Below are 24,493 nucleotides of genomic sequence, written 5' to 3'. Positions count from 1 at the left end.
AATTAGCAGGTTTTGATATTTTTTGATCAATACTTACTTAGGGAAACAAATGAGAAATTAAGAACTATGTAAATGCTCTACAGGTATTAAATTACGACAGGTTCATGTGCATAGAACAGAACAGAATAGTTCAGCTGGAAAGGGCCTAGAAGGATCATGTAATCCACCCACCTGACACCTTCAGGGCTGACCAGAAGTTAAAGCACGCCATTAAGGGCATCATCCAAATGCCTAAAACTCTGACAGGCTTTGGGGACTGACCTCTAGGAAGCCTGTTCCAGTGTCTGAACTCCTTGGTAACAAAACATTTCCTGATGTCCAGTCTCATGCCAGACCTCCCCTGGCACAGCTTTAAACCATTCCCCCACATCTCTCACTGGATTCCTGACAGAAGCACTCAGGACCTCCCTTTCTACTGCTCCTCCTCATATGGAACATGTGCAGGACATAAGCAGGATATTTGTGCTTCCCTATGAAACCTCCCTTAATAGGCGTATGAATTTAGCTGCAAACATTGCTTCTCTCCCCCTCCCGCAAAGAAAGAAATGAAGCAGAAGTACTCTTAAACTCCTTAAGAAGAATCATAAAAAAAACAAAGTGGGGGAAAGGAGAGAAAATATGGCACCACTTCACTTCTATGCACTATCACAACAGATCTTACCTGTTGTCGGAAGAAAATCCTGCTGTAGCTATCAAAGATGATGAACTGATGAAAACAAAGTCATTGGCTGTTTTGTTATGACACTGCCACATCTGAAAAATTGCAGTTAAAAATTATTAATTAAATCTATTTTGTGCAAGCAGGCAATAATAAACTTCCTTGAGAAGGAAAGGTGTTTCATAAGAAATTTAAAGAACATAGGATACAAAGGTATTGCTATGCCTTGTAAGACTCTTAATTTGTCATGGAAATATACTCTGCAGCCCTGTGTGACCGTCCATTAACTGACAAGTGACATGTCTCAATGAACATTAAAGTTATTTCAGATCTCATGTTATATTTTCCACTTTCCACTCAGTAAGTATGATTATAATGTAAGAATCTGTCACACAGACCACAGGATGGCAAGCAATACAGAACTTCATCTTGATTCATACTGGTTATCAGCACAATCCTTGCCCTCTCCTAGGTATTGTGAAGGGAGAAAAAAGTAAGAGAACACAACACAAATTTATGGAAATTAATTTAGTTTTCAGCTTACCAAATATGGCTTAGGTGAAGTTCCAGTAAGTGGACAACATTTCCAATTTGTCTGATATAAACTTATATATCCATCTGCATCAACAATTCCAAACTGAAAGAAAATATATAGTAATAGTAAATACATATGTATGCATTGTAGAGAAAATATCCACAATTTGGAGGAAATACTTCTAATTAGAAGCATGTGATGCTTCTGCTAATTTACAAGTATATTGGGTCCCTATATTGGGGGAGGGGAGAAGAGAAGAAAAAGCGTACAGAAGCATTTTGTCAGTTACCTTATTTCCTTGGTAATTGAATCGCATTCGAGTCACCCTTGAGTTGCCACCAGATCGAAAACATGTGATTTGCTGCGTGTGACCCCATTCAAACATTCTTACACTTCCATCTTGAGCACCTGTCAGGTCTGCAACAGAAAATATTTACATGACCTTTCACAAGAGTTGTGGCTTTTATGGTTTCAAGAAAACTCACACTATCTCAAAATACCTAATGCCAAAATTATGCCATAGTATCTGCCTTGGTGTAGGAGCAGGATGTACCACTGCAACTCAAAGTTGTGCTACTTGTTATTTGATTAAGAATTTTATTTAGATGCTCATGAAATATTTACTTGGAAATAATAACACATTTTTTCCTGCTATCTTTCACCCTAGTCTCAAATAAGAGAGAAATACAGTACTTTTTGCTGTTTCTAAAGGCTATTCTACTTCCCCCAGTATTGTTTTTTAAAATGAAAAATAGTTTAAGTAAGTATGGCTTATAAAGAACTTTAAAAACATGTAATAAGAGATTGTTGTGCTAGTATAAAACAGTAACATGCTAAGAAACAGGTGAGTAAGAAATATATAATCTTTAGATAACTTCTCTCTTTTTTAAAAGAGCCTTAACTTACAATATGGCAGTGTTGGATGAGAAGCCATTCTTCTGACGTTATTAATAGCTTTCTTGAGCATCTGTTCAACATACAAAAAAATAGAAAAAAATTAAACAATATTACTGAACAAAAAGTTAGCAAACTAGAGAACAATTAGTGATTGCAGAGAGTTGTTTCCTATCAAAGTTCCTAAGAAAACAAGTACTGTGTTTAGGGATTCAGATAGAAGTCAGTGTCTTCCAAGACTAGTGTAGATGTTAACACTTTTGCAGCTTTATACATCTAGATAAATATTAAACTTTTGCTTCAGAAACGTATGGATCCAAATATAAACACTCCTTAGACTGCAGTCTTACCTCTTTTCTTGCCAATTCCTTTCTGATTCCATTAAATTTATTGGAATATTCCTGAATATTGTAAGATAAGCAAGAGAAAGGCAGAAGCATGTAAAGAAAGAGGTAAACAAACTTTAACAGAAGTAAAAAAATAGGAAGGAATATATCTATTTTCAACTCTACTTAACTTATTGCCATTGACTGAAAAGTGGGTATTCGTGACCATCCAAAATAAGCAATATACCATATAACTGGTATTACATAAATAAGTTAAAATTTTAAAAAAATTCTTCAAATGTATTTATAATTTTGCAAAATATATATCCAAAGAATTTTCAGTCGCACATCTGTTCCTAAATTCCAAAATTGGATTTGAGCTAGGCATATCACCCAGATTTTTGTGGTTTTTTCTTATTTTATTAATTCCTACTGGGAAGAATTCAATGTGCAAAGAAAACTGGAGACATTAGACAATTATATTAAAACCCCATCTATTTAAGTGATGTTCAACACACAAAAGGAAAAGAAGAGTAAAGATTTCTTAATCAAGGAAATACATCTGTGCCTGTGCTGTCCCTTCCCTTCTTTCTATTAACATATGTTAAAGTTAAGCTTTCATTCTTTTATCCTGCAATAGCTTTCAAAAGTATCTGACTTCTTTGAGGACTGACCTTCCTCAGAGAATTGCTGGATTTCATTTGCTCATGCATGTATTATTTACCTCAACATTTGAGAAGGGCAAAATATATATTTGTGGCAGGTGCTAACTTGAAATGAGAACACATGCAAAATTTTGTTGCCAGGGCACTCATCTACAACACAGGAGTTTATCACTTAGCACACACCAACAGCAAGCCGGCACTGAACTACTTCCAGAGAAACATCTAAGTCAGAAAAGACCTTTAAGATCCTTGAATCCAACTGCGACTTTCAACTGCTGTAATTCTCTACAATATTTTAATGCTGCTTTGTCATGAGGCAGTAGATAGTGATGAGGTATTTCAAGTATGCTATTCTCCCCTGGCCTCCAGTTATATCAGGGTGTCAACTGGAAGTAGGCAGAAATTGCAAATCTACAAGTGCTTCATATTCCTTAATATGATCAATAGAGTTTTAAAGAAATAACCTCTAAATTATCAGTTAACAAACAAAAATGAAGAAAAGTACTCAGAAGGGAAATAATGTACTTTCTTGTGAAAATTTCCCTAGGTTTGGATTCATGCAGTAACTGTAATCCTCTTAATTACATTTTGGAAGCAGATTTCGATCTTTCAATTCTCGAAGTTTTAACACTGTTGAAGAGAAAGACTTATGCCCTCAGTTACTCAAGTTCATTCCAAAACACTTTCTGAAGATAAAAAATATGACCTTGAAATATGTATTTCCCTTTCTTTTTCTCTAAGTACTTTAAATGTCAAGGAAAAAGCCAAATGGTTTGGTAAAACTATATATACATTTTAAAATCCAGGACAACAGAGAATGATAATCGTCAAACATTTACAGACTGGTATGTGTGCTTATAATTGCAATACTTTGGGGTCTAAACTCACAACTTATCTTCTATATGTAAATGGAAGAACAATAATTCATGTTCACTCTATTTCTTCACTAAAATAAAGGGCTGTATTGAGTTTTACAGCTACTAAGTTTTACCCAGAAGTTAATGGAAGTCATCTTCTTCCATTCAACAGATAAGCACACATCATGATCTCCTAACCCCTGCTGGATTATGCTTTGGAAAAATGCACATTTAAAGAAATGTGCCTTTGAAGGGCTACACTAACAGAACTCTCTGCTTCAGTTTCTATAATTTAGAACACAAGTACAATTACAAAATGCAAATACTTCCATTATTAATGTAACTTACATTTAACACTGCTAGCCCTCAGCTTGCCCTCAGAACAGCTGATGGCTAGAACACTGGTTGCTTTGCTGGACAGTTGGGTGCTTTTGGCCTAATGTACATTAAGACTGAAAAATGAAAATGCACCTTAACCATTGTTAAACTGTTTAAATATTGGTGTCAGTCACACTGACTTGTAGAGAAGCTGCTGGTAACATCGCCTGAGTTTCAGAGCTGTGGGTACATACTATTTCCTTCAGTACTCTCTCATGAACACCTCCTGTAAGAACTGTGTAAACAAACTGCACTGATGTGTCTGGTGGTGACCCTCCTTACTTACCTTGTATGAGCTGTGTAACAGGAAATAGTGAAGAGTGACAGAAAAACCTTACAGTTAATAAAACATTAACTGCCTGACCGTCCCTTGCTGATGAAAGTGAAGCAAAGACAATGAGATTGAAAAGCCAGTAATGGTACAGAACAGTGGGCTACAACTACTAAACGGGCTGCACATTATGGAAAAGCAAAGATGACATCAAGAAGCAGCAGCATCTGAGGGAACAAAGTAGCAAATAGTAGCAAAAGAAAGGTCTTAGTGAAGCTGCTTTTCTTCCAGGTTCCAGTTCTTCCACAGCAACTCTGTTTCCTCCCAAGAATCCCTATTTTTTCCATCATTTACTCTGTCCTTCACAAGGTACCTCTGTCTTCCCTCCCTGCAGGGCAGGTGTTTCTCTATGCTGTGGTTGGTTGTCTGCCACAGTCAAACAGTATGCCAGACAAAATTTAGGTCCAAAGTTTAAAGCAAATGCATTCAACACAAAGCCAAATATGTTTAGGAAGGAAGTTTTACTGCATGCAAAATAGAAGGCCATGTAAGTACCATTTACATTAACAGATTACATAATTACTTAATGTTGAGACACACACAAAAATTCTATATGTACATATATAGATATATACATATATATATATATTTTTTTTTTAATGGAAGTGAGAAGAGAAAGCAGCAAAGGCATTCAAAGAATACTTGCAGAAGAGACCTGATTGTAATAGCAGAGTTGCAACACTGGCACTTGGATCAGCAGTTCCTGAAGTGAAGGCAGAGGTGTAGGTACTGGCACAATACCCACTTTCGCACATGGAAAACATTATCAGTCTTATAATGTTATTCCTTATTTACTCCTCCTATTCATCAGCTATTTTCAAAAGTCAATGACAGTATTAATTAACACATAGTTACTTCATTCTGCCGCCACTTACACACTTGCTTTGAATTGTTAAATGATAACGAGTACAGCCAAGTCCCAAGACTTAATGCATTTCGTTATTTAGGAAAAATCCACTTTCTACATTCCATGTGCAGAAGGACTGAGATACTGGTGTCTTGTATGACCACTTCAGCTCACTTAAGTGTCTCTGAATAAGCATCTCCCAGCCAGCTGATCAACAGATCTGCATCTATGCTCCACAGGAACTAAGACAGGAATGTCAATGGCCAGGCTACAATTATTATTTGATCAGAATTAAATCCAACCTAACAGCCTTTTGCTCTGGGCCAAGCTTCATCTCACTCACATGATCTCTTCCTGAAGCTCAGAATGAAGCTGAAGATTATGCTTAAAATAAAAGTTACCACAACATTTCACATAAATATTTCGACCCATGAATTTATATTCTGAAACCTGCTGAATATATATGCTTTTTAAATAGACCATTTGGCTTCAAGTCATTAAAGAAGAATTTATAGTCTAACTTCTCACCCAAATCCTGATTCTTTGCTTTTATTTGATGCTTTTAAAGCAAGCATTTATGACTTGACTGGAAGCTTTGCTTGTTTAGTTGATGTCCCTTAAATTCTGCGCAGTATTTTAACCTATTAAGTGAATTGTTACAAAAAAATCCAGCTTGCCTTAGTTACACAGAAAGGTTGTATTTGGTTATATGTTAATTGTGAAATATAACAAGCAAAACTGAACAGACAAAAGGAGAGAAGTAGACAGAATACTTAAATCTGATCTTTGACAAGCGACTTACCACAGATGCCCCCCTGCCAGTTTGTGTACTACCAAGCCAAGGCATATTGATAGGTGTGCCAGGATTACTATGAGTATAAGGAGTGCCTCCCTGAACATTTATCAGATCATCATGAGCATGTATAACTAGGAAATCATCAGCCCTAGAAATGAAAAAACATTTTAAAATAAGATTCTGAACAGCAACATTAAATACCATGTTATATTACTCTGATTTAAACACAGTCAAGTGTGCTACTGAAAACAAAGAACACATACCCTTTATTTTCTATTTCCATGTCATCATCAACCCAGGTATAGATTTGCGTAGCTAAAATTGCAGAAACATCCAATTCCTGAATATCATGACTTGATGCTATTGCAATGCAGTTCCGATTTGCCTGAAAAAAATAACATACAGAACGACAGATGCAAAAGGAAACCTCAAAAATGGACTTTTTTTTTTTTTTTTCTGATTATGGTACTCTTGCTCACAAAAATATACACTTAATTTACAACCCCCAAACATTTACATCTACAAATCTATTTATAGGTACATTTATACTTGACATTTCCCTTTTAAAACTTATTTGCATCTGAGATAGCATCACACACTATTTGTATCTTGTACCTCTCAAGCAGCTCAAGTATCTCCTTGCTTTTCTCAGAGGATAAGCAACAGGTAACTATACTACAAGGTTTGCAACCAGACTCCCCATCTCCAGTTCTGAAGGGTTACACGGCTGAACAAAGAACGAAAGATTACTTCCTGTTTGACAGAAAAGGACAAATACTCCTATACACAAGCCTAAAAAAAAGTAGAAGACACCTCTCCCTTCAGTCAATCCACTGCACAATAGAAAAAAGAAGACAATTTGTAGTAGAATTGTTTATAAAAAGGTAATTTTGAAGTGCTTTAGAGAAGGGACTACTAAAAGCTGTAGCTGCTAAAAACAGCAGGATGGCTGGCAAAGCCTATCTCACCCAGTCACAATGTGCCTGTGTATCAGGTGGAAAACACATCAATTAGATTATTCTACCTCCTTTATACTCACCTTATTGACTGCAAAAGCAGTAATGATGTCTGACTCTTTATGGATTATTCTTGCCTTGCCACCAAGGTATCCCAAATCTGTTTCTATCTGTATTTTAAAAAAGCACAGTTAAATGCAAACTTCTGTGAAATACAACTTTTTACTGAAAATACAGAGACCAAACAATGTTACCTGTGAACTTTTTTTCTTTACTTTTAATCCAAAGAAAACTCAACAAACATAGCCTGTAACAATTATGCTAAACCTGTTTTGTGTAATAATATAGCTTCCCATTGCCATGTTAAGATTACCACAGCAACAGAGAAAGTGTAATTTGTCACACAAGCCACAGTAGTGTGTGTTCATTCTCAAGTTTTTCAGGGGGGCTGAAAACCACCAAGGCTACACGCAACACACTGCTGATTGAAATGTTGAATCTTGATGTTTTGCTCCCAAAAGTTTGCTAAGCCCATGATTGCACTTAGCAAACATGTTTTCCCACTGAAACTGATGAAATAGTCCAAAAGAAGGTGCAGGCAACAGGAAAAAATAATTTGAACTTTGTCAGTGCATCTAATCGCAATTATTACAATTAAATAAATTCTGTACATGCCAGAACCAAAAACCTTTTGCTATCAGTATTCTTTTTTTTTCCCCCCCAATGTGATCTAATGCTGAATTTGAACACTATCTATAATTTTGTATTTTAGAAATGCATTTAGGTACATACCAACACACAACAAAACTCTAAACTTTACCAGCACTGTAGCAGTCCTTTTCAAAATTAAAGAACTCAGCACTGAAAGAATTAAATTGATAAGTTACAGAACCAGACTGTTGCAGTTACAAAATTATTTTACAGTAAAAACAACAGCACTGCCAAACTAATGGTGACCTAAGAATTCAAACCTGAATTACGGATGTAATACTTAAATTAAAAAACCAACCAAACAAAAAAATAAATAAACAAACCCAAAGAATTTTTTCAGAACTATTTCACGATCTCATCTTCAAGTTTTTAATTTTCCATGCTTTAGAAGATTTAAAGAATAATATTTTATGTGAAAAACAGTATGATTTTTCTGACAAAGAACTGCAAATGGTCTTTCACAAAGTCTAAAAAACCAGCTGTTACAGACCAAGAAGTAGAATATCTTTTTTAAACACAAAACAACATCGATACTTCATTGATTTTATCTATATAACACTGGACAAAACTGAAGTGGCAAACAGATACAAAACCAAGATTTGTGTCTTGCGATGAACAAACCTGCAGGAAATTAAAATTAATCTTTCTTCAGCCAGTTCCAATTACCTACTTGCTAATACTGCATTATCACATAATTAATACTAACAAGGTATCCCAAGCCACAGTGTGTTCACATTTCTGTCTTCATACTAGTTTTGTAAAAGAAAAAAAATATGGTATTCATTTGAGTTTCCAGGCATAGTACTCTACCTTTTTAGTCACACCAATCTTTCAAGACAGTTGCTAAAATACTGTTATATGGGCAGATTTGTCATCATCTTTAAAAGAAAGCTCAGTGAAAGCTTTCAGCAGCAAACTCGTATATGCTAACAAACTGCTCCAAGTGCAGGTCCTAGCCTTCACTTATAAGCAACTATTGTAGCCAGCTCATACTGATCAAAGGCTCTGTGTGTACTGTGTATCACACTACCACTGAACTCTTGTCACTAGGGCAAATCTCAACTTCAGCTCTTCACTTGGCCAAGCTACAGAATTTGAAAATAGATATTGTTTGTACCTGGTTGCTTAATGCAGCTAAGATAATTAGGTTTTAGACAAACTCTGTAACAAGTTTAACTCAATCCCTTGCATTTTTTTAACTTTTAAATTTGTCTGCTACGCGAGCAAAGATTTTTTTTTTTAAGTGAGATCAGCACCATTTAGAAAAAAATCATTATGATGTTAGGTCTAATAAATTTGAGGATTATTACTGTGTACCTTGTTGATGACAGGCTCCTCCACCACAGAATCTTTCATGATTTCATTGTGCTCCTCTAATGACTTCACCCAGGAAAGAAACACCACAGAACAAAGCATAAACATAAGACATAACATGCATGGTATCAAGGAAATCCTCAATTCCTTGTTGTTTACTCCAACACAGGACAACTGAAACACAACAGCATGTTTGCACACACACGCACATATTTTGTATAATAACAATAATTAACAAACTCTAAACTCTACTTTCACTTTACTGATTTACTTTGTACTGTAACAGTACCTTGTCCATCACAAAGGTCAAATTTCTTGAAATATAAGCGATCTACACTGACTTTTTATCAGGAACAAGATAGAAAATAAAGCCAACTATGCTGTGTAAGGCTGTGAGACTACCTTGAAACATATAAAGCACATTTAAAAAGCTTTCAAAATACCTGTCTATACAGCATAATGGCATGGCTGTATTAATGTAAGATATGATCAGAACTGCCACACTTTTAATGGCAAAAAGAAACAATTTTCCTTTTAATTGCACTCTGTAGTGAACACAGTCAACATTACCTAGACAAGCTAATACTCTAGTTGTGACAGGATGAAGGTTAGGTCATGCAGAACTCTCCGCTGCCACGGCTTTACTAGTCGTGAATATGTTTTCTCCTGCATATTCAGTTTGTTCACATCTGCTTCTATCTCCTCCATCTCTGCTATGCTACAGTTTCTCTGTAATACCATCAATTTATTCAAAATTAGGAGCAGGCGTGAGTAAGAAAAAAAGTGAGAGAAAAAATCCAAAAGCGCATTACAGAGTAAAAATTCAAACACATTTAGCTGCATCTGGAACTGGAATCCAAATACACACTGGAACAAATAATCAGGGACAGAAACAGTAATTGCTATATGAGAATTTTTCTCATTAAAATTGATTCATAACATGACTGTTATGGAAGCAGTGGGTAAAATCCAGGATGACTATGGTAGGGACAAACTGAAACTTCCAACACTTTGACTTATTAGATTACTGGCTCTAATCTTTGAAATGGTTCATTTTGTCGTTCTTTTGAGGCAGCTTTTATACTGATCTTAAAGACACTGACTGTAGCAACATTGTGCTAGTTGTCATTTTACAGTCAAAGTCTGATTATCTTTGTATTCCATGAAAAAATGGACAAGTATTTTTGTATGAAATACCATTGATTTCAAGTCACTGAAAAATACATTAACCCTTCATACACCAGAATTAACCAAGCCAGCCAAACTTACTTAAAAGTTGACAGATTGACCTGCAATATTTTCTCCATTTTATATACCATACCAACCTCATTTAGGCATCGCTTCTTTGTAAAAATATTTCTAATAAAAGTTTCCTGGACTTCTTCCTGTTTGACCAAGTATTGCCAGAGCCTCTTCACAGACAGTGCAACATGACTGCTAGATCTACAGAACAAAGTCAAATAAATATTTACATCATGTTCATCCTTATACAAGAGTGCAGTATTTTATATTCTAATCAAAATATAGTCAAAAGAAAAATGCTGAAGCAAAACTCCAGAGCTACAGACAACATACGAGACCTATGTGGAAGCACTTTAATACCCTCTTCCTGAAAAGACTACATATGAGAGGAGGCACAAAAGGAAGAAGAAAAGAATATGTAGTAACTTCTCCTTCTATCTTGGGACAAGCCAGAAAATCTCTTTAAGATTCTACACAATGGTAAGAGCAGCATATAGATTACTTATTAGTCCAGCTCATTCTTTACAATATGAATAATTTCTATTTAGTCCTAAAGAGTGATCCTTTCACATGGACAATGAATGACTAACACTTCCTGCTAGGAATGCATCATCAGCTGTGTAACTTCACTGAAAAACCCATGATTTCTCAGCAACAAAATTGGAAGGATTGCAGAATCAGATCAGAATTCAAATGTTTGTGCATATCCCTAGAAATGGCACTCTCAAGCAAAATTTATAAGTACTAATATAGCTGCTATATATAACTGCTTATGACGAGCCAAAATCCATCAAACTCTGAATTGCTTTAGATCATAATTTAAAAATAATGTTAGCAGATACACATTAAACTGGTCCCTTTTAATCAACTCATGTTACTGAAAGTGTGACTATGATGAAATATTTTACAATAAAAAGCAAGACTTTCTGTGTTCTGAAATCCACAAGTGACAGTAAGATTAAAAAGGCAGAAATCTATTATAAAAATGACATTCTAAGAGACTGAGCACACTTTTCTGGCTGAACACGCAATTATGGTAAGTCATAACCATGCAAATATTATAAATAATAAGTATTTCTTCTCTGATTTTAGGTAACAATACTGATAAATCTGTGAGGGAATTTTATTACCTGTAAAAGTGAGGCAATTATTTAATTCACTGTCACTGATCCATTATTATCTCTCAAGGCAAATGTTTTATTCTTTATTTTATTGTCAAGCATACTTTTTCCAGAGACACTCAAAATCCACGTTAAGCTTAAGTAAAATAATTTTAAAAAATTAGAAACTGTGGTACATTTTCCTGCCCTTGCTTTGGATCAGAGATGCATGAAATCTGACGTGTACCCTTTATTTCACATATTATTATTTAAGTTGCAATCAATCACATGCACTAACAACTTAGATTTATATCTAAGATATTACAGTCAGTGTTTACAGAAATTAGACTCACCTGAAAGGAGTGTTTGTAGGCTCGAGTAAAGTTTTGTGGCGAAGCAATGCAGGACCTGCAGCAAGGGCATCTTCAGAAGCATGAACTGAAATATAATGTTGAGGTGGACCCCCATACAGTTCAAGACGTTGGAGAAGAACTTGTTCCCAGCGCTGCAAAGTTTTCAAAACTGCATGGCATATCGGGGAGCTAACTGGAAGCTCTAGAAAGACAAGTAAATAATAATAAAACCCCTCCCCTTTCCATTGTAACCTTGACAAAGATAATTCCAGCAGATGAAAGCTGAAGTTTATTTCGAATATCTCCACGTGTAAGCTTTGTTCAAACCTCAAGCTGGTATTTGCAAGTATAAAAAGATGAACTGCTTGGGCTATAATTGCTAAAAAAAGGAACAGATTTCTCCAGTATTGGAGAAACTGTATCATGGAGCAGATCATTATGAAACAGATCTTCCTGGAAGCTGCCAAGGTATATGGATGACAGGCAGGAGATAAGAGAAAGCTGCCCTTCATAAAGGGCAAATTGTGCCCAGCTGATCTATTAGTGGCATTCTATTGTGAACTGACTGCACTGGAAGGCAAGGAAAGAGCAACTGATGTCCTCTGCTTTTAACTTCTGTTATGCCTCTGACAGTAACCCACACAGCATCTTTGCCTCTCAACCGGAGCAAGAAGGATGGACTATTTAACGGCTAAGGAACTGATTAAATGACATCACTCAAAGAGTTACATTCAATGGTTCAATGTCCAAATGGAGATCAGTAACAAGTGTCACCCCTCAGGGATGTATGCTGGGATTGGTACTGCTCCTTCTCTCCCATAATGACACAGGCAGGGGTAGTGAGCTCACCTACAGGCAGCTGGCAGAAAACACCAGGGTGAGAGGTGCAGCTGCTTTCCCTGAGGAAAACCCAGGGGACTCCATAAGAACCTTGACAGGCCTAACGAGTGGGCCCATGTGACCCTCACAAGCTTCAGCAAGGACAAGTGCACCTGTGTCAGGGTAATCACCAATACCAAAACCGAGCGATGAACAGACTGAGAGCAGCCCTCTGGAGACGGACTTAGGGATACCAGTGGATGAAAAGTTGGGCTGGCTCATAGCCCAGAAAGCCCACTGCACATCGGGCTGCATCAAAAAAGAGCAGCCAGAAGGGTGAGGGAGGGAAATTGGCCCTTTAATTTTTTCTTGTGACACCATATCCATGTATGGGGCCCCAACAACAGGAATGACAGGGACCTGTGGAGGGGATCCAAAGAAGGGCCACAAAAATGGGTCAGAGGGCTGAAATACCTCTCCTGTGAAAACAGGCTAAGAGTGTTGGGGTTGTTAAGCCTAGACTGGAGAAGGCTCAAGAGACATAATTTAGCAGCCTTTCAATATTTAAAGTAGACATACAGGAAAGAAACAAAGAGACTTTTTACCAAGGCTTGTAGCAATACGGCAAGGAGCAATGGTTTCACACCAAGTGAATAGATTTCAATCAGATAAAAGGAGGACATTTTTATGATGAGGGCAGTGAGACACTGGAACTGGTTTGCTAGAGAGGTTGTGGATGCCCCAGACATGGGAGGTCATGTTAGGTGAGGCTTTGAGCAACACCATCTAGTAAAAGATGTCCCTGTCCACAATGTGATGGGCAGGGTTGGACCTAGCTGACCTCTGAAGATCCCTTCCAAAACCAAACCATTCTATGATTCTATCAAACAAGAAGTAGGAATGATGTTACTTAAATTACAAAAAAATTATAGTGTTTCCACCAGGAAATTAATATTGCAAACACTCTTATGTGACTAAGAGGCAAAGAAAATGTAAGTATGTAGAGACCTGAGCATTCTTTCTCACCCATTCATCTTAGCCACCCACCATGTCATTTCATAAATATACCTGTATGATAAACAGTGTCAGAACATTTATTCCCGTATCACTGAAAAACTAAGAACTTTTGAACTAAAAGCTACAACATATGTATATTATTCAACATTATTGATTTTAAATGAGCTAATTAGGTATGAAGAGACAACTCTGCTGCTTATTACCTGAAAGATCATGTCCAGCCAAAGGGTAGAAAATCTTCAAATTGTGAAGTACCAGCTGAACCATTGCCAATCTCATCAGTGACCAACTAACAAGAAAGCACTAGTAAGTCATTTACTAATCGGAAAATTATTTTCTCAGTTATTCAGTATTAGGTTTTAAATTTAGAGCTTCAAATCCTCATTATAAACTACTGAAAACTATAAACCATACTTTAGAATATTATAGGTACTTTGAATTCACAAATCACTATACCAGATACTAATAAAATGATAAAATAATTATTGTGAAAAATTAACTATTAAGTCTAGATAATACACTGAAATATCAAATAACTGGTATATTATCTCAAAAATAAAGAAAGAGAAACACAACTCTAGATATGGCAAAATATCTTGCATTCTAAAGAGTTATTTACCTGTAAGAATTTGAATCAGAATGCTCTTGGTTATGTGAATTTGATGCAAACATATCTCCGTCATTGTCTTCATCATTTTCATCACTCTCCTTACTCTCTTCTGAATCATATTCCACTCTGCTTTGTGATGGAAGAAATGGCTAAAAATTTCAACAAAATTCTGTAAATATCTTCTAGCCAGCACCTCATTCTAAATTACCTTTTAAAAACAAAATCCTTATAATACTTGCTGCTTTTTATAAAAAGCAGTCATATCTTACTGACTTTAGCAACATTTGGAGTTTGTACCTCATAAAAAGGGTAATTGTCCATAAGCACTACATACATTAACACCTTAACTATTTTTTACATTACTGACAATTCGAATGCTGAAAATTAAAACACTAACTATTTTCCAATTCTTATTTTGTTTTCATGCCAGATATACCAAACCAGATGTGGGACACATGAGCTTGTCGAGAGAAGCCAAAACCACCAGGGTGTATTCTTTTCAGTTCTTCCAAGAGCTCAGAGAAATCCTATTCTCTCCCTACAGTGTTGAATATTTATGATCAGCCCATTATCATTGCCTCGCTGTGCTATTCAGTATTTGCATTTTCTTTTTTGTCCTTGCTCCTAAGATACGCTTACTTAATTTTCTTGATTATGTAGATAACACTTGATACAGAAATGTGCATACAACTCCACAGAAGTATGTAACTTTCTACAAAGAAAGATCTGCCATAATGGACTTAACAAGGCAACGTAATTTTATTTCCAGTGGGTATGCACATGCATTTCACCCAGTTGAAATAGCTGATGAATACATCTCACATTTCCTTGTTCCCCTAACTAGCTGATCAGTAATTATCTACACATTTGTACTCTGTAATTATAAAAATCAACACAATTTGTTCATACCATTATCTGAAAATAAGTTAATTGAATAACAACAGTTTTCAAGAAAGCTGTTTCAAATATATGTATAGGCTGCATTTTAGAAAAAGCTAAACTTGAGCAATAAAAACAAGCAGATTCTATCACACCAGTACCTAGAATAATGACTAAGAAGAGAATAACTACCAATCGAGAAGTGATAGAAGACACTTAATTGTCAAAACAGCAAAAAATTACCTTTGCAATGAAATAATCCCAGATGCTAAGCTCAGGAGGAATAAATCTTTCTTTGTAAGATGATGATTGTTGGTCTACCAATGGCAATTCAGGCAACTGAGAATTCTCTTTCAGAGAGGTTTTTGATGAAAGTCTGTAGTGGTTTTGCTGTTTCTCTCCACCTATGAGAGAAGAAAATAGAGCATTTTGCTTTAAATCTTCTGCTCTACCTCCCTATTGCTTTTAATAAAGGAATTCATAATGAAAAGTAAAAACTTTCATCATTACAAGTTTTCAGAATCTTATTGTAGCATTTCTGTAACAACTAAACACAGAGAATGTCAATCATCAAATATGTAAAACTAATATATAACTAGAACTCCAGAACGCAAAAACTCCCTGCACAAATAATACACCCATAATTGCATGAGATCTCTTCTTACAAAGGTGACAAATTTTATTACCCAAGCAAAAATCTTACAAAACTAAATTACTTCAATAAGAACTCCTGAATACTGACTATTCTTGCTTTTAAGACAAGCCAGAAGACTTGTTTTTCAGAATATATATTGCAAATAAACTAGGTTGCCACAGGTACTCCAACTTTTAACTCCATGTCTCCCTCTAGTGGAGATCTGTATTTTGTCTAAATAGTACAGTTCTGCTAAATCCCTATGCCCTGACAATACATTTCTCCAGCAAATACAAAAGATCACATTTTAACTAACACAATCTAATATACAGCTTATTAAACAGGGACAGATTAATTATTTGCAATAACACCCTAAATCCTAGGAGTAGAGAGGTCCCCTTGCTTGCCCCAACATTGACTTTTTTCAAGCTAAGAAGTGTCAATGGTTTACTTCCATTCTTGATAATTACAGTACTGAAGGAAATAGCTCACTCCAGCTTTCAGCAGTATCTTAACACATTTATATCCCCTGATACCCTGAAATAATTCTGGATCTTGTTAGGAATCACATTCCAATATATACTTTCTATTAGTAGAGGAGGAATGATACCAATCGTCACTTGTCATCGACACCAACTGTTAGTGTTCTGACTCTCCAGAACACATCAGAAGTGAAAGCAGTAAGAGAGAAAATAAATTACATTTGGAGATTTGTTAGTCATCTGTCATAACAGAGAAAATGGACTTGAATTAATTTCCTACTTGATTGTAAAAGGTAGAGGCTGTGTTTGGGTATTTTGTTGTTGTGGTTTGGTTGGGGTTTTTTTTAGATTTCTTTATTCTGTCTTCAAATAGATACGTATAATGTACAGAGATCAGTTTCTACATGAAACACAGGAGTGAGTTCATGACTTAGGTAAAACAGAAGAGCAAAAGGAAGTTGATTTCTTGAACTTCGTTTTGGAGTCCAGAAAACTTCAAACACCAATTTAATTGTGTCAGTTTTCTTAAGCAGAGGGGAGCATGGGTTACCTTATGATCTAAAAGCAGTAATAAGTAGGAGACAAGAAAGCAATCCCATAGGCTTAAAGAGCTCACCTGAGGGACAGGTATCCTTATCATTGAGTTCAGGCATCAACATGTTGGGCCAGACCGGATGCAAGCATGAACTAACACTAACAATCACAAATGCAAATGGGTTCTTCATCGTTTTAACTTTTCTATTCCCTTCTGCTACCAAGGGCCCACAAAACTAACAACCACTGAAGCTTCTAAAATTACTTTCTCCTGTTAATAATGCTGGGGATGGCAAAAGAAGAGCCAGCACACCTATCTGTTCCTGGAGTAAACTACCATAAAGTATTTCTTGTACCCTTATTTTTTTAATGTTCTATCCACAGGAGACTTTCTGAGTCTTGACAGGTGCCTGAATATGTCCTTCAAAACTCTTATGGGTATTCCAATCACTTGAAAGCAGAAGGTCTAACACTCTGAACAAAAGAAAAACAGTGGTAATTTACAAATACTTATTTCCATATATGAGACTTACTTGCTCATAACACAAACTGAGGCAACTGTACAATTTGTAACTCTGAGCGATGTAAGATTTTAATACATGGTTTTCAAAAAAACTTCCAGGTTTTTTATACCTCACCATTTTTTCTTTGTTTTCTTCTAATGGACAAATTCTCTGCGGCCACACTAGTCAGTGGAATTTATTCATTGTTTCTGGTCATTTCTTGACCAAGAATAAACATATTATTCCAGGATTCAGAAAGATTTTTGACAACATATGAAGACAAACACTATCATCACAAGCAGCTGAACTACTGTGCTGGTTGAGGCTGGGGTAGAATTAGTTTTTGTCGAAAGTGGCTATTGTGAGGCTGTGTTTTAGATTTGTGCTGACCACAGTGTTTGCAACACAAGAGATGTTTTTGTTATTGCTGAGCTGGACTTATACAGAGCCAAGGCTTTTTCTGCTTTCGTATTTCCACCCTGGTGAGGCAGCTGAGGGTGTCTGGGAGGTTGAGAGGAGACACAGCCAGGATAGGTGACCCCAAGTGACCAAAGGGATATTCCAGACCATCTGACATCATGGTCAGTGCTTAAAGTGAGACAAGGAAGGAGGAAGGTGCAGGATTTGGAGGGACAGTGTTTGTCTTCCCAAGTCACCAGTGCACAACCTTGCTCTCCTGGAGATGGCTGAACACCTTCCTGCCCGTGGGAAGCAGTGAATTCATACCTTGTTTATCTCTGGTTGTGTGCACAGCTTTTGCTATTAAATTGTCTTGATCTGAACACACAAGTTTTCTCTATCTTTTACCCTTACCGTTTCCTACCCAGCCAGTAGGGGAATGAGCGAGTGACTGCCTGGGGCTTGGCTGATGGCTGGAGTTAAACCACAACAGCCACAAAACAACTTGTATACAGAATCTAATAAAAGATTAACACATCCCATCTTTCATTTTGAAACTGGAATACCATAGCACGCTTCTATACTATACCATTTTTTTTTCCTGTTATGGGTAGTATTTGAAATCCACTTACCTGTACTAAAAGTCAAAACCACAATAAACTGCAGTACAATGCATTTTCATTTCGTTATTTAAAGCTTATCAGCTAAGGAGCATGCACATGCATCACTTTGAATTTTTAGCTAATTTTTAGCAACTACTTAAAAAAATAAAAATTCAGTAGGCATGAAATAAAGAGTAAGTGTTGCATGATACAGAAATAAGAAGTATAGGTCAGCAGGTTGTTTTTCTAAGCAGAATTCAAAAAGCAAGTGTTTTACTTTAAAAAAGTACTTTATTCCTTTCTGTTGGATCACTTTATTTTAAGAATACTGCAGGCCAGCCATTGGGAAAAAATTCAGTATGTAAGGCAAATGAAAGAACAATCACCTAAGTGGTTTGAAAAACTCTACTAATGCAGATTTCTTTCTATACTTTCCAACAGAAATTAACTACATTAAAAATGTCATTAAAATTCTGACTGTCATTTGGGATTTCAAATAACTGATTTTTCACTTTTTCAAATTTCTTATCTATTTTAATTTTTTTTTTTTTTTTTTTTTTTTTTTTTTTTGGAGCATTTATCTTTGCTCCTGTTTTTCTTACAAGACAAAAGTAGAATTTATGTTGTTTCCTAAGAATATTGGACTATTTTCAGACAAGGAAAATCCTTTAATTTCTGCAGGGTTCTAAGACATGCAATGAAGATTAGAAGATCTGTTACCGCTCTTCCACCTTCCCAGGAAGAGCTAAAAGACAGATTGCTTTCAACTTTCCTTCATTTGCTCTTGCAGATGGAATAACTGAATACATGAAATGAAACTGTGGATTTCTAACTGTTAAAGCAAAGGTCAAATTCTTTCTTAAGAAACTTCCAGATGATAGAGAACTTACCATCTCTGTATGTACCTAAATTATAAAACAGTTTTCTAAGGTAGTTTTCAAGAGAAATATGGTAATGTGATTCTGAAAAAAATCTACTATTATCAACAATAAGGGTTTTTTTCAGATGATAACTGCCTCTTGGAAAACAAAACATCATGTCCTAGTTCTGTTTGCCAAAATCATTTGCTGCAACTGCAAAAACAAGAAACATGGCTGAAAAGTACAGCGATTTGAAAAGCATTCAAACTGCTTTGTTCTGTCTGATCTTTGTGACAGAGACACTAAAACAAATTTTTCGTTAAAAACTAATTCCTAATAGGGGTTAGGAATTTATAAGACTATCCCAGGTACTGGTTTTTGGTTCCTGTTTTTACCATTAAGTAAATCATATTTACTTACATGAAATTTTATATTCAAAGCTACTACAAGCTCAAGTCAACAAAAGCAAAGAGCAGAAAGGGAAAGAACTTTATTGACCAATGCTGTACATAGAGATCTTTTAAATAAGTTTCAGACTTGGAGATCAACACCCACATTCAGATATGTACTAAAGGGCTGGAGGAGAGGCAAGAAGATATGCATAGTCTTATTCTATTAGAATTATCAGTATTCCGAATTTTTAGCTTTTGATCTCCTTTTGAGAGTGGAAGCATTTCACAAAAATCTAAAAGTAAACATAAGGGAAAAGAGTCTAGTTATGCATAACAAAATTGTAAGATACAGAAAAAATCTAAATAATGTTACAGAAGAATATGGCATAGTTGACTGGAACAAGCATTCCAGTCACTTCTCAGTATTTGTTTCTGGGTGTCAGAAACAATAAAGGCACAAAAATATAGCTGATTTTAATCCCTCTGCGTCATTGAAGGTCATTTTTTTTTCCTTTTTCCACCCATCATTTTTTTCAATGTGACAATGAAAGAACTTTGGAGAAAAAAGCTTTCTCCAGCATTTGCTTTACATAAACACACATTAAAAACAAGTAATAACCCACTGAATCCTAGAATCACATAGGTTGAAAGACACCCAGTCCAATCCCTTGCTCAAAACAAGGCTGACTTAATTGATGGCGTAGTTTGTTCACGTTCAACACCTCTAGGCCCCTTTCTCAGACATTATCCCTAAAAACTAGTATTAAAAAATGTTCTTTCTTCCCTCAATTTTTTAGTTTGAGCTTCTGGACTCTTCCAGCAATGTTTTTATTGAACCTGCAATCAGTCAGCCAGCATTCCTTCTTCAAAAAAACATGCAGCAGATAGGCTATATTTAGTATGCATTTCAGAGTACACTTCTTTGTAAAGATACTTAGTATTTTAAACCAGTGATAGCAGTAGTATTAACACAGCTTAGTATACAGTTACCTTGTTAGCAGAATTGCCAACAAAAGCCAGTTATGACAATTCTGTAACAGCAAACATATTTATCTTACTAAAGTGATAGACAGAAATGTTTACTCAGTACCACAGAGCAAGCTGATGATATCTAGAATAAGAGCTCACTCTTGGTTAAATATCTCTACTCTGAAAACATTTTTCTAAAAGTCTGGTTTAAACAGACCACATTTACAGTTTTGCATAAATATAAGGTAAGACATTTTGATATGTAACATAAATCTAAATACCAATAATATTTTTTTAAATACAAAAGTGATATTTTATCTCTTTATATATATATTCAGATGTGATTTAGAAAGTCATCAGTTTAAGTAAGTTTGTCTTTAAACAATCTTCCTTTAAAAACTTAGTTAATTGTAGCATTTTTGCTGATGTTTTTATAGAAGTCAAACTAAATTAAAAGGCATATAAGTATATGGAAAACAAAAACATTACAGGAATTTGTTCTGGACCTGACAATAATTTATCATTACCTGAATTTAAAACTTGAAGTTTTTTTGCTTTTCTAAAGAGCTCTTAGAATATCAACCAAACATCTTCCACTTGTAATGTCTGAAATGAACACTTACAAATCCACGTGCACAATAATGCTTATATTAAAAAAAAAAACCAAAACAAGCAGCACTCCAAAAAAGATATGAAACACTTTTGATCTTTTCAAACCATGGTCAAAGTATTTTTATATTTAATATTTATTTCTAATGAAGAGCCATAAGAATACTACAGTGTTGACAATATTCTTTTCAAAAAAGACCAAATTTATGGGCTCCTTTTATTACAAAATTTTACTTTAAACTTTGATATCATGGCTTGCAAACAGAAGTTTTTCTGTCTTTCTGCATACGCAAAAAAAACCAAACCAAAACAACCCCCCCCTCCAAAAAAAACCCAACAAAAAAAAACACCCAAAAAAAGCACCACCAAAAAAATCCACACATAGCAAACTGCATGTAGAGGCCTAGAACTAAATCTAGTATCTTGCCTGAAGGTTTGGTAGGACTATGAGTACTGAACGAGGTAAGTGATTTGGAAAACCTCACGCATTCCATGGAGAACACTACTACCTGATGTGGGCTAGGCATTGGGAAGTGCCTACCTGTCAAAGAGAGAAAACATACTGTATTTGTAAAATGGGAATATATTCCAGGTAGGTGAGAACTGGAAAGCTTTAAAATAAACACAAAAAACTAGGTTGTAATAGTATTAGCAACTCTCTTAGAACAACTTAACTCCCTTGTTTGAGAGCAGCTGTGCTACTTGGAAAACTTATTTCCATAGCATTCACTTCTGCTTCACTATTCTCTTCTACACAGTATGTACACCAATAATTTCAGATCCCTGTTTCTCTATGCAAATCCAAAACCATACTGAATTATTACTGAACACAAACTACTTAAAGTAATTAAGCTTTCAGCAGTCACATAATTTTCTAAAAAATCCCAGGAGACAACTATACACAAAACAAGAGAACTGACCAGTTTTTGTCTTTAATTGCTGCTGTCCTCTGCTGGGCATATGAGATCCTCCTCCAAAGATAGCAGACCACATTTTATTGTTAAGTGGTTGAGCCATAATTCTATACAACTCATTGCTAGAATGTGTTGCAAGGCCATGGATGAACAGGCTGAGATAAACCGCAGTTAGAATTTCACAAAGTAGAACTGTGAGGCCCGGCTGGGCTTCCTCACCAGCAGAATTCAAGAGACGTATGAGAGCCGTCATTCCTGTTTATATAAAATAAAGATATTCTTTAAGAAAGCACATATGTGTGTGTGATCATACCATAGATTATCATGGCTATTTTGTCTGGCAACCTATGCTACTTAGTAATTTTTAGTATAGAAAAATTCCAAGCTCTACACATTGAAACCTAAGTAGAAAACTTGAGGAGAAAGAGGCAAGCTCTTAATTTTTAACATTTTGTTAGTTTTTTAGCTTCCTGTTTTGGACTAATAGTTAAAGAAACGTATAACACATTTCGATTATTATAGCTACAATATAATCCTGTAAGTTGAAATTCTATCTTCCTCCTTCACAGTGGTAAAACCAATCAAAAATCGTGGGCATCAACTTGCATTATACATTGTCTGGCAAGTGTTCTTTCACTCAAGTACTAAATATCTTGAACTGTTTTTATGCTCCCACAAAAGGGTGTAGTTTCAGATGTGGCTTCAACTGTGACACTTTGTGCACACAAGTGAAAATGCACACAGTCATGGCCAAAGAATTCTGCTTTTTGTCATGCTCTCCAATTTGCACATATAGCATGTGAATCTACTAAAACATAAAAAAGTCAGTTCGAGGTGATGTTATTCATAAGAACAACTGTCGAAAATTTCTTACCCCAGTCATCACAGATTTAACCCCGTGATTAATTAAATAACAAAAAAACAGACAACAAGCTAGCTTCTCTATAAAATCTCTAGATACAGTGATAATGTTTGGCAGAAAAAACAGCATTGCATCAAATATAAAGACCGCCTCACGCTCTCCTCGAAAGTTTTTAAAGCGAGATTTTCTGATTTAAGAAACAATTCTCATAATTAGTAGATGCATTTCCTGACTTTGCTTACATTATGTTAGTGCTGTAAACTGAAGCTCATATCTAGATGTATTACATTGATAACACTTCCTCTAATGCAGCTCCCTAGTGTATCACCAGCATAGATCTCAGCACACTCTAAGTATTACCTGAAATCTGACATTAATTTATAAGCTACAGAAAACCATGATTTATTATAAATGTCTCATTTTTAATAGTTTCAAGTTAGTTCAAAAGTTGTCCATGTTTACCCTTCCCAATCCTTCTCAGGAGTCAAGAAGTAGAATGCTGGTGCTCCAGGGGGAGCAAGTAGAGCACAGGACATGTCTTTACCTCCTGTTTAGTTGCTCTCTCTTTTCTAGATCCAGCACTAACATTTTTAGTTAAAGGGAGCAATATAAACCAACTTGACTTAGTGAATAATCACAAGCACTAACTTCGAACTTCTAAAAAAAATTACATTTTAATCAAAGAACTCAACAAAACTGTCACAAATACTACCACAAAGTCATACCCACATGCTCTTACAGTGGATCCAGATAACTCAGTTTTCCGTAAGAGGACAAATCAAGTCTAGATACCTGGCCACTGAGCAGGTGATGTGCTGGGAGTCGCTGTTTCTTCTAAGCTTGCTGTTTGTAAAGAATGATGCTGAGTTAACAGGACTGTCTGGTACACTGTCCCAGTGAACTGATTTGCCTGAAATGAGCTGTGAAACAGAGATGTGGGAAATTACATTTATTTTTAGAAGTTACATTTACAACTATTCAAGTGATAGCATTTTCTAGATGTAGGCAAGTGTGGTCCCTGTCTTCTGGTGCCCTATCCATTATCATGATTGCAATGAGACAGTTGTCTAAAAATCACTTTTCACAGACTTTACCTGTATCTGTGGCCATCACAGAGACATTGGTAGATGCAAGCAGAGAGCGACGCTGCTAAGGTATGCATTACATATATCTGTAAGACAAAGTTTTACAGAACTTATTATACCCAAAGTGACCTGTGGTTAGTATCACAGCTTTTCACTCTGCATACATATGTGTAACAAGCACTGGACATGAAAGGTGAAAGTACTTATGCACTTACAAAGCCACCTTTTGCTTCAGAATTTGTATCAGACAAATCAATTCACTTTGCTATGAAAAGGTTGGGGGAAAACTCACTTGCCCCACCAACACATAATCACAGATTAGTTCTATCTGTAATGTTTTCAATTATTTAACAGCAACAT

General features: G+C 35.6%; 1 protein-coding gene across 2 annotated transcripts in view; it reads right to left on the bottom strand.

Annotated features, from left to right (window-relative positions):
- The window catches only part of DMXL1 (Dmx like 1), a 77,678-nt gene that overhangs the window by 5,640 nt on the left and 47,545 nt on the right, over nt 1-24,493 (bottom strand). Inside the window, exons 26-42 of one of the 2 annotated variants that reach the window (XM_066181359.1) lie at nt 24,143-24,219; nt 23,841-23,968; nt 22,193-22,441; nt 15,532-15,692; nt 14,419-14,558; nt 14,003-14,088; nt 11,964-12,165; nt 10,594-10,711; nt 9,272-9,334; nt 7,327-7,413; nt 6,551-6,672; nt 6,294-6,435; nt 2,438-2,488; nt 2,100-2,160; nt 1,483-1,610; nt 1,203-1,295; nt 662-753 (exon numbers count right to left, since the gene is read on the bottom strand). In XM_066181359.1, the coding sequence (XP_066037456.1) occupies nt 662-753; nt 1,203-1,295; nt 1,483-1,610; nt 2,100-2,160; nt 2,438-2,488; nt 6,294-6,435; nt 6,551-6,672; nt 7,327-7,413; nt 9,272-9,334; nt 10,594-10,711; nt 11,964-12,165; nt 14,003-14,088; nt 14,419-14,558; nt 15,532-15,692; nt 22,193-22,441; nt 23,841-23,968; nt 24,143-24,219 (2,000 nt within the window). Of the gene's footprint in view, nt 1-661; nt 754-1,202; nt 1,296-1,482; nt 1,611-2,099; nt 2,161-2,437; nt 2,489-6,293; nt 6,436-6,550; nt 6,673-7,326; nt 7,414-9,271; nt 9,335-10,593; nt 10,712-11,963; nt 12,166-14,002; nt 14,089-14,418; nt 14,559-15,531; nt 15,693-21,354; nt 21,814-22,192; nt 22,442-23,840; nt 23,969-24,142; nt 24,220-24,493 lie in introns of those variants that run through there. The other variant, XM_066181360.1, reaches the window with a different exon arrangement.

The sequence above is a fragment of the Chamaea fasciata genome, unplaced genomic scaffold, assembly GCF_029207755.1.
Source record: "Chamaea fasciata isolate MVZ Bird 193981 ecotype frontalis unplaced genomic scaffold, bChaFas1.0.hap1 SCAF_4, whole genome shotgun sequence".
In the NCBI taxonomy this organism is placed as follows: domain Eukaryota; kingdom Metazoa; phylum Chordata; class Aves; order Passeriformes; family Sylviidae; genus Chamaea; species Chamaea fasciata.
The sequence above is the reverse complement of the archived record's forward strand: the minus strand, read 5'-3'. Positions and strand labels throughout refer to the sequence as shown.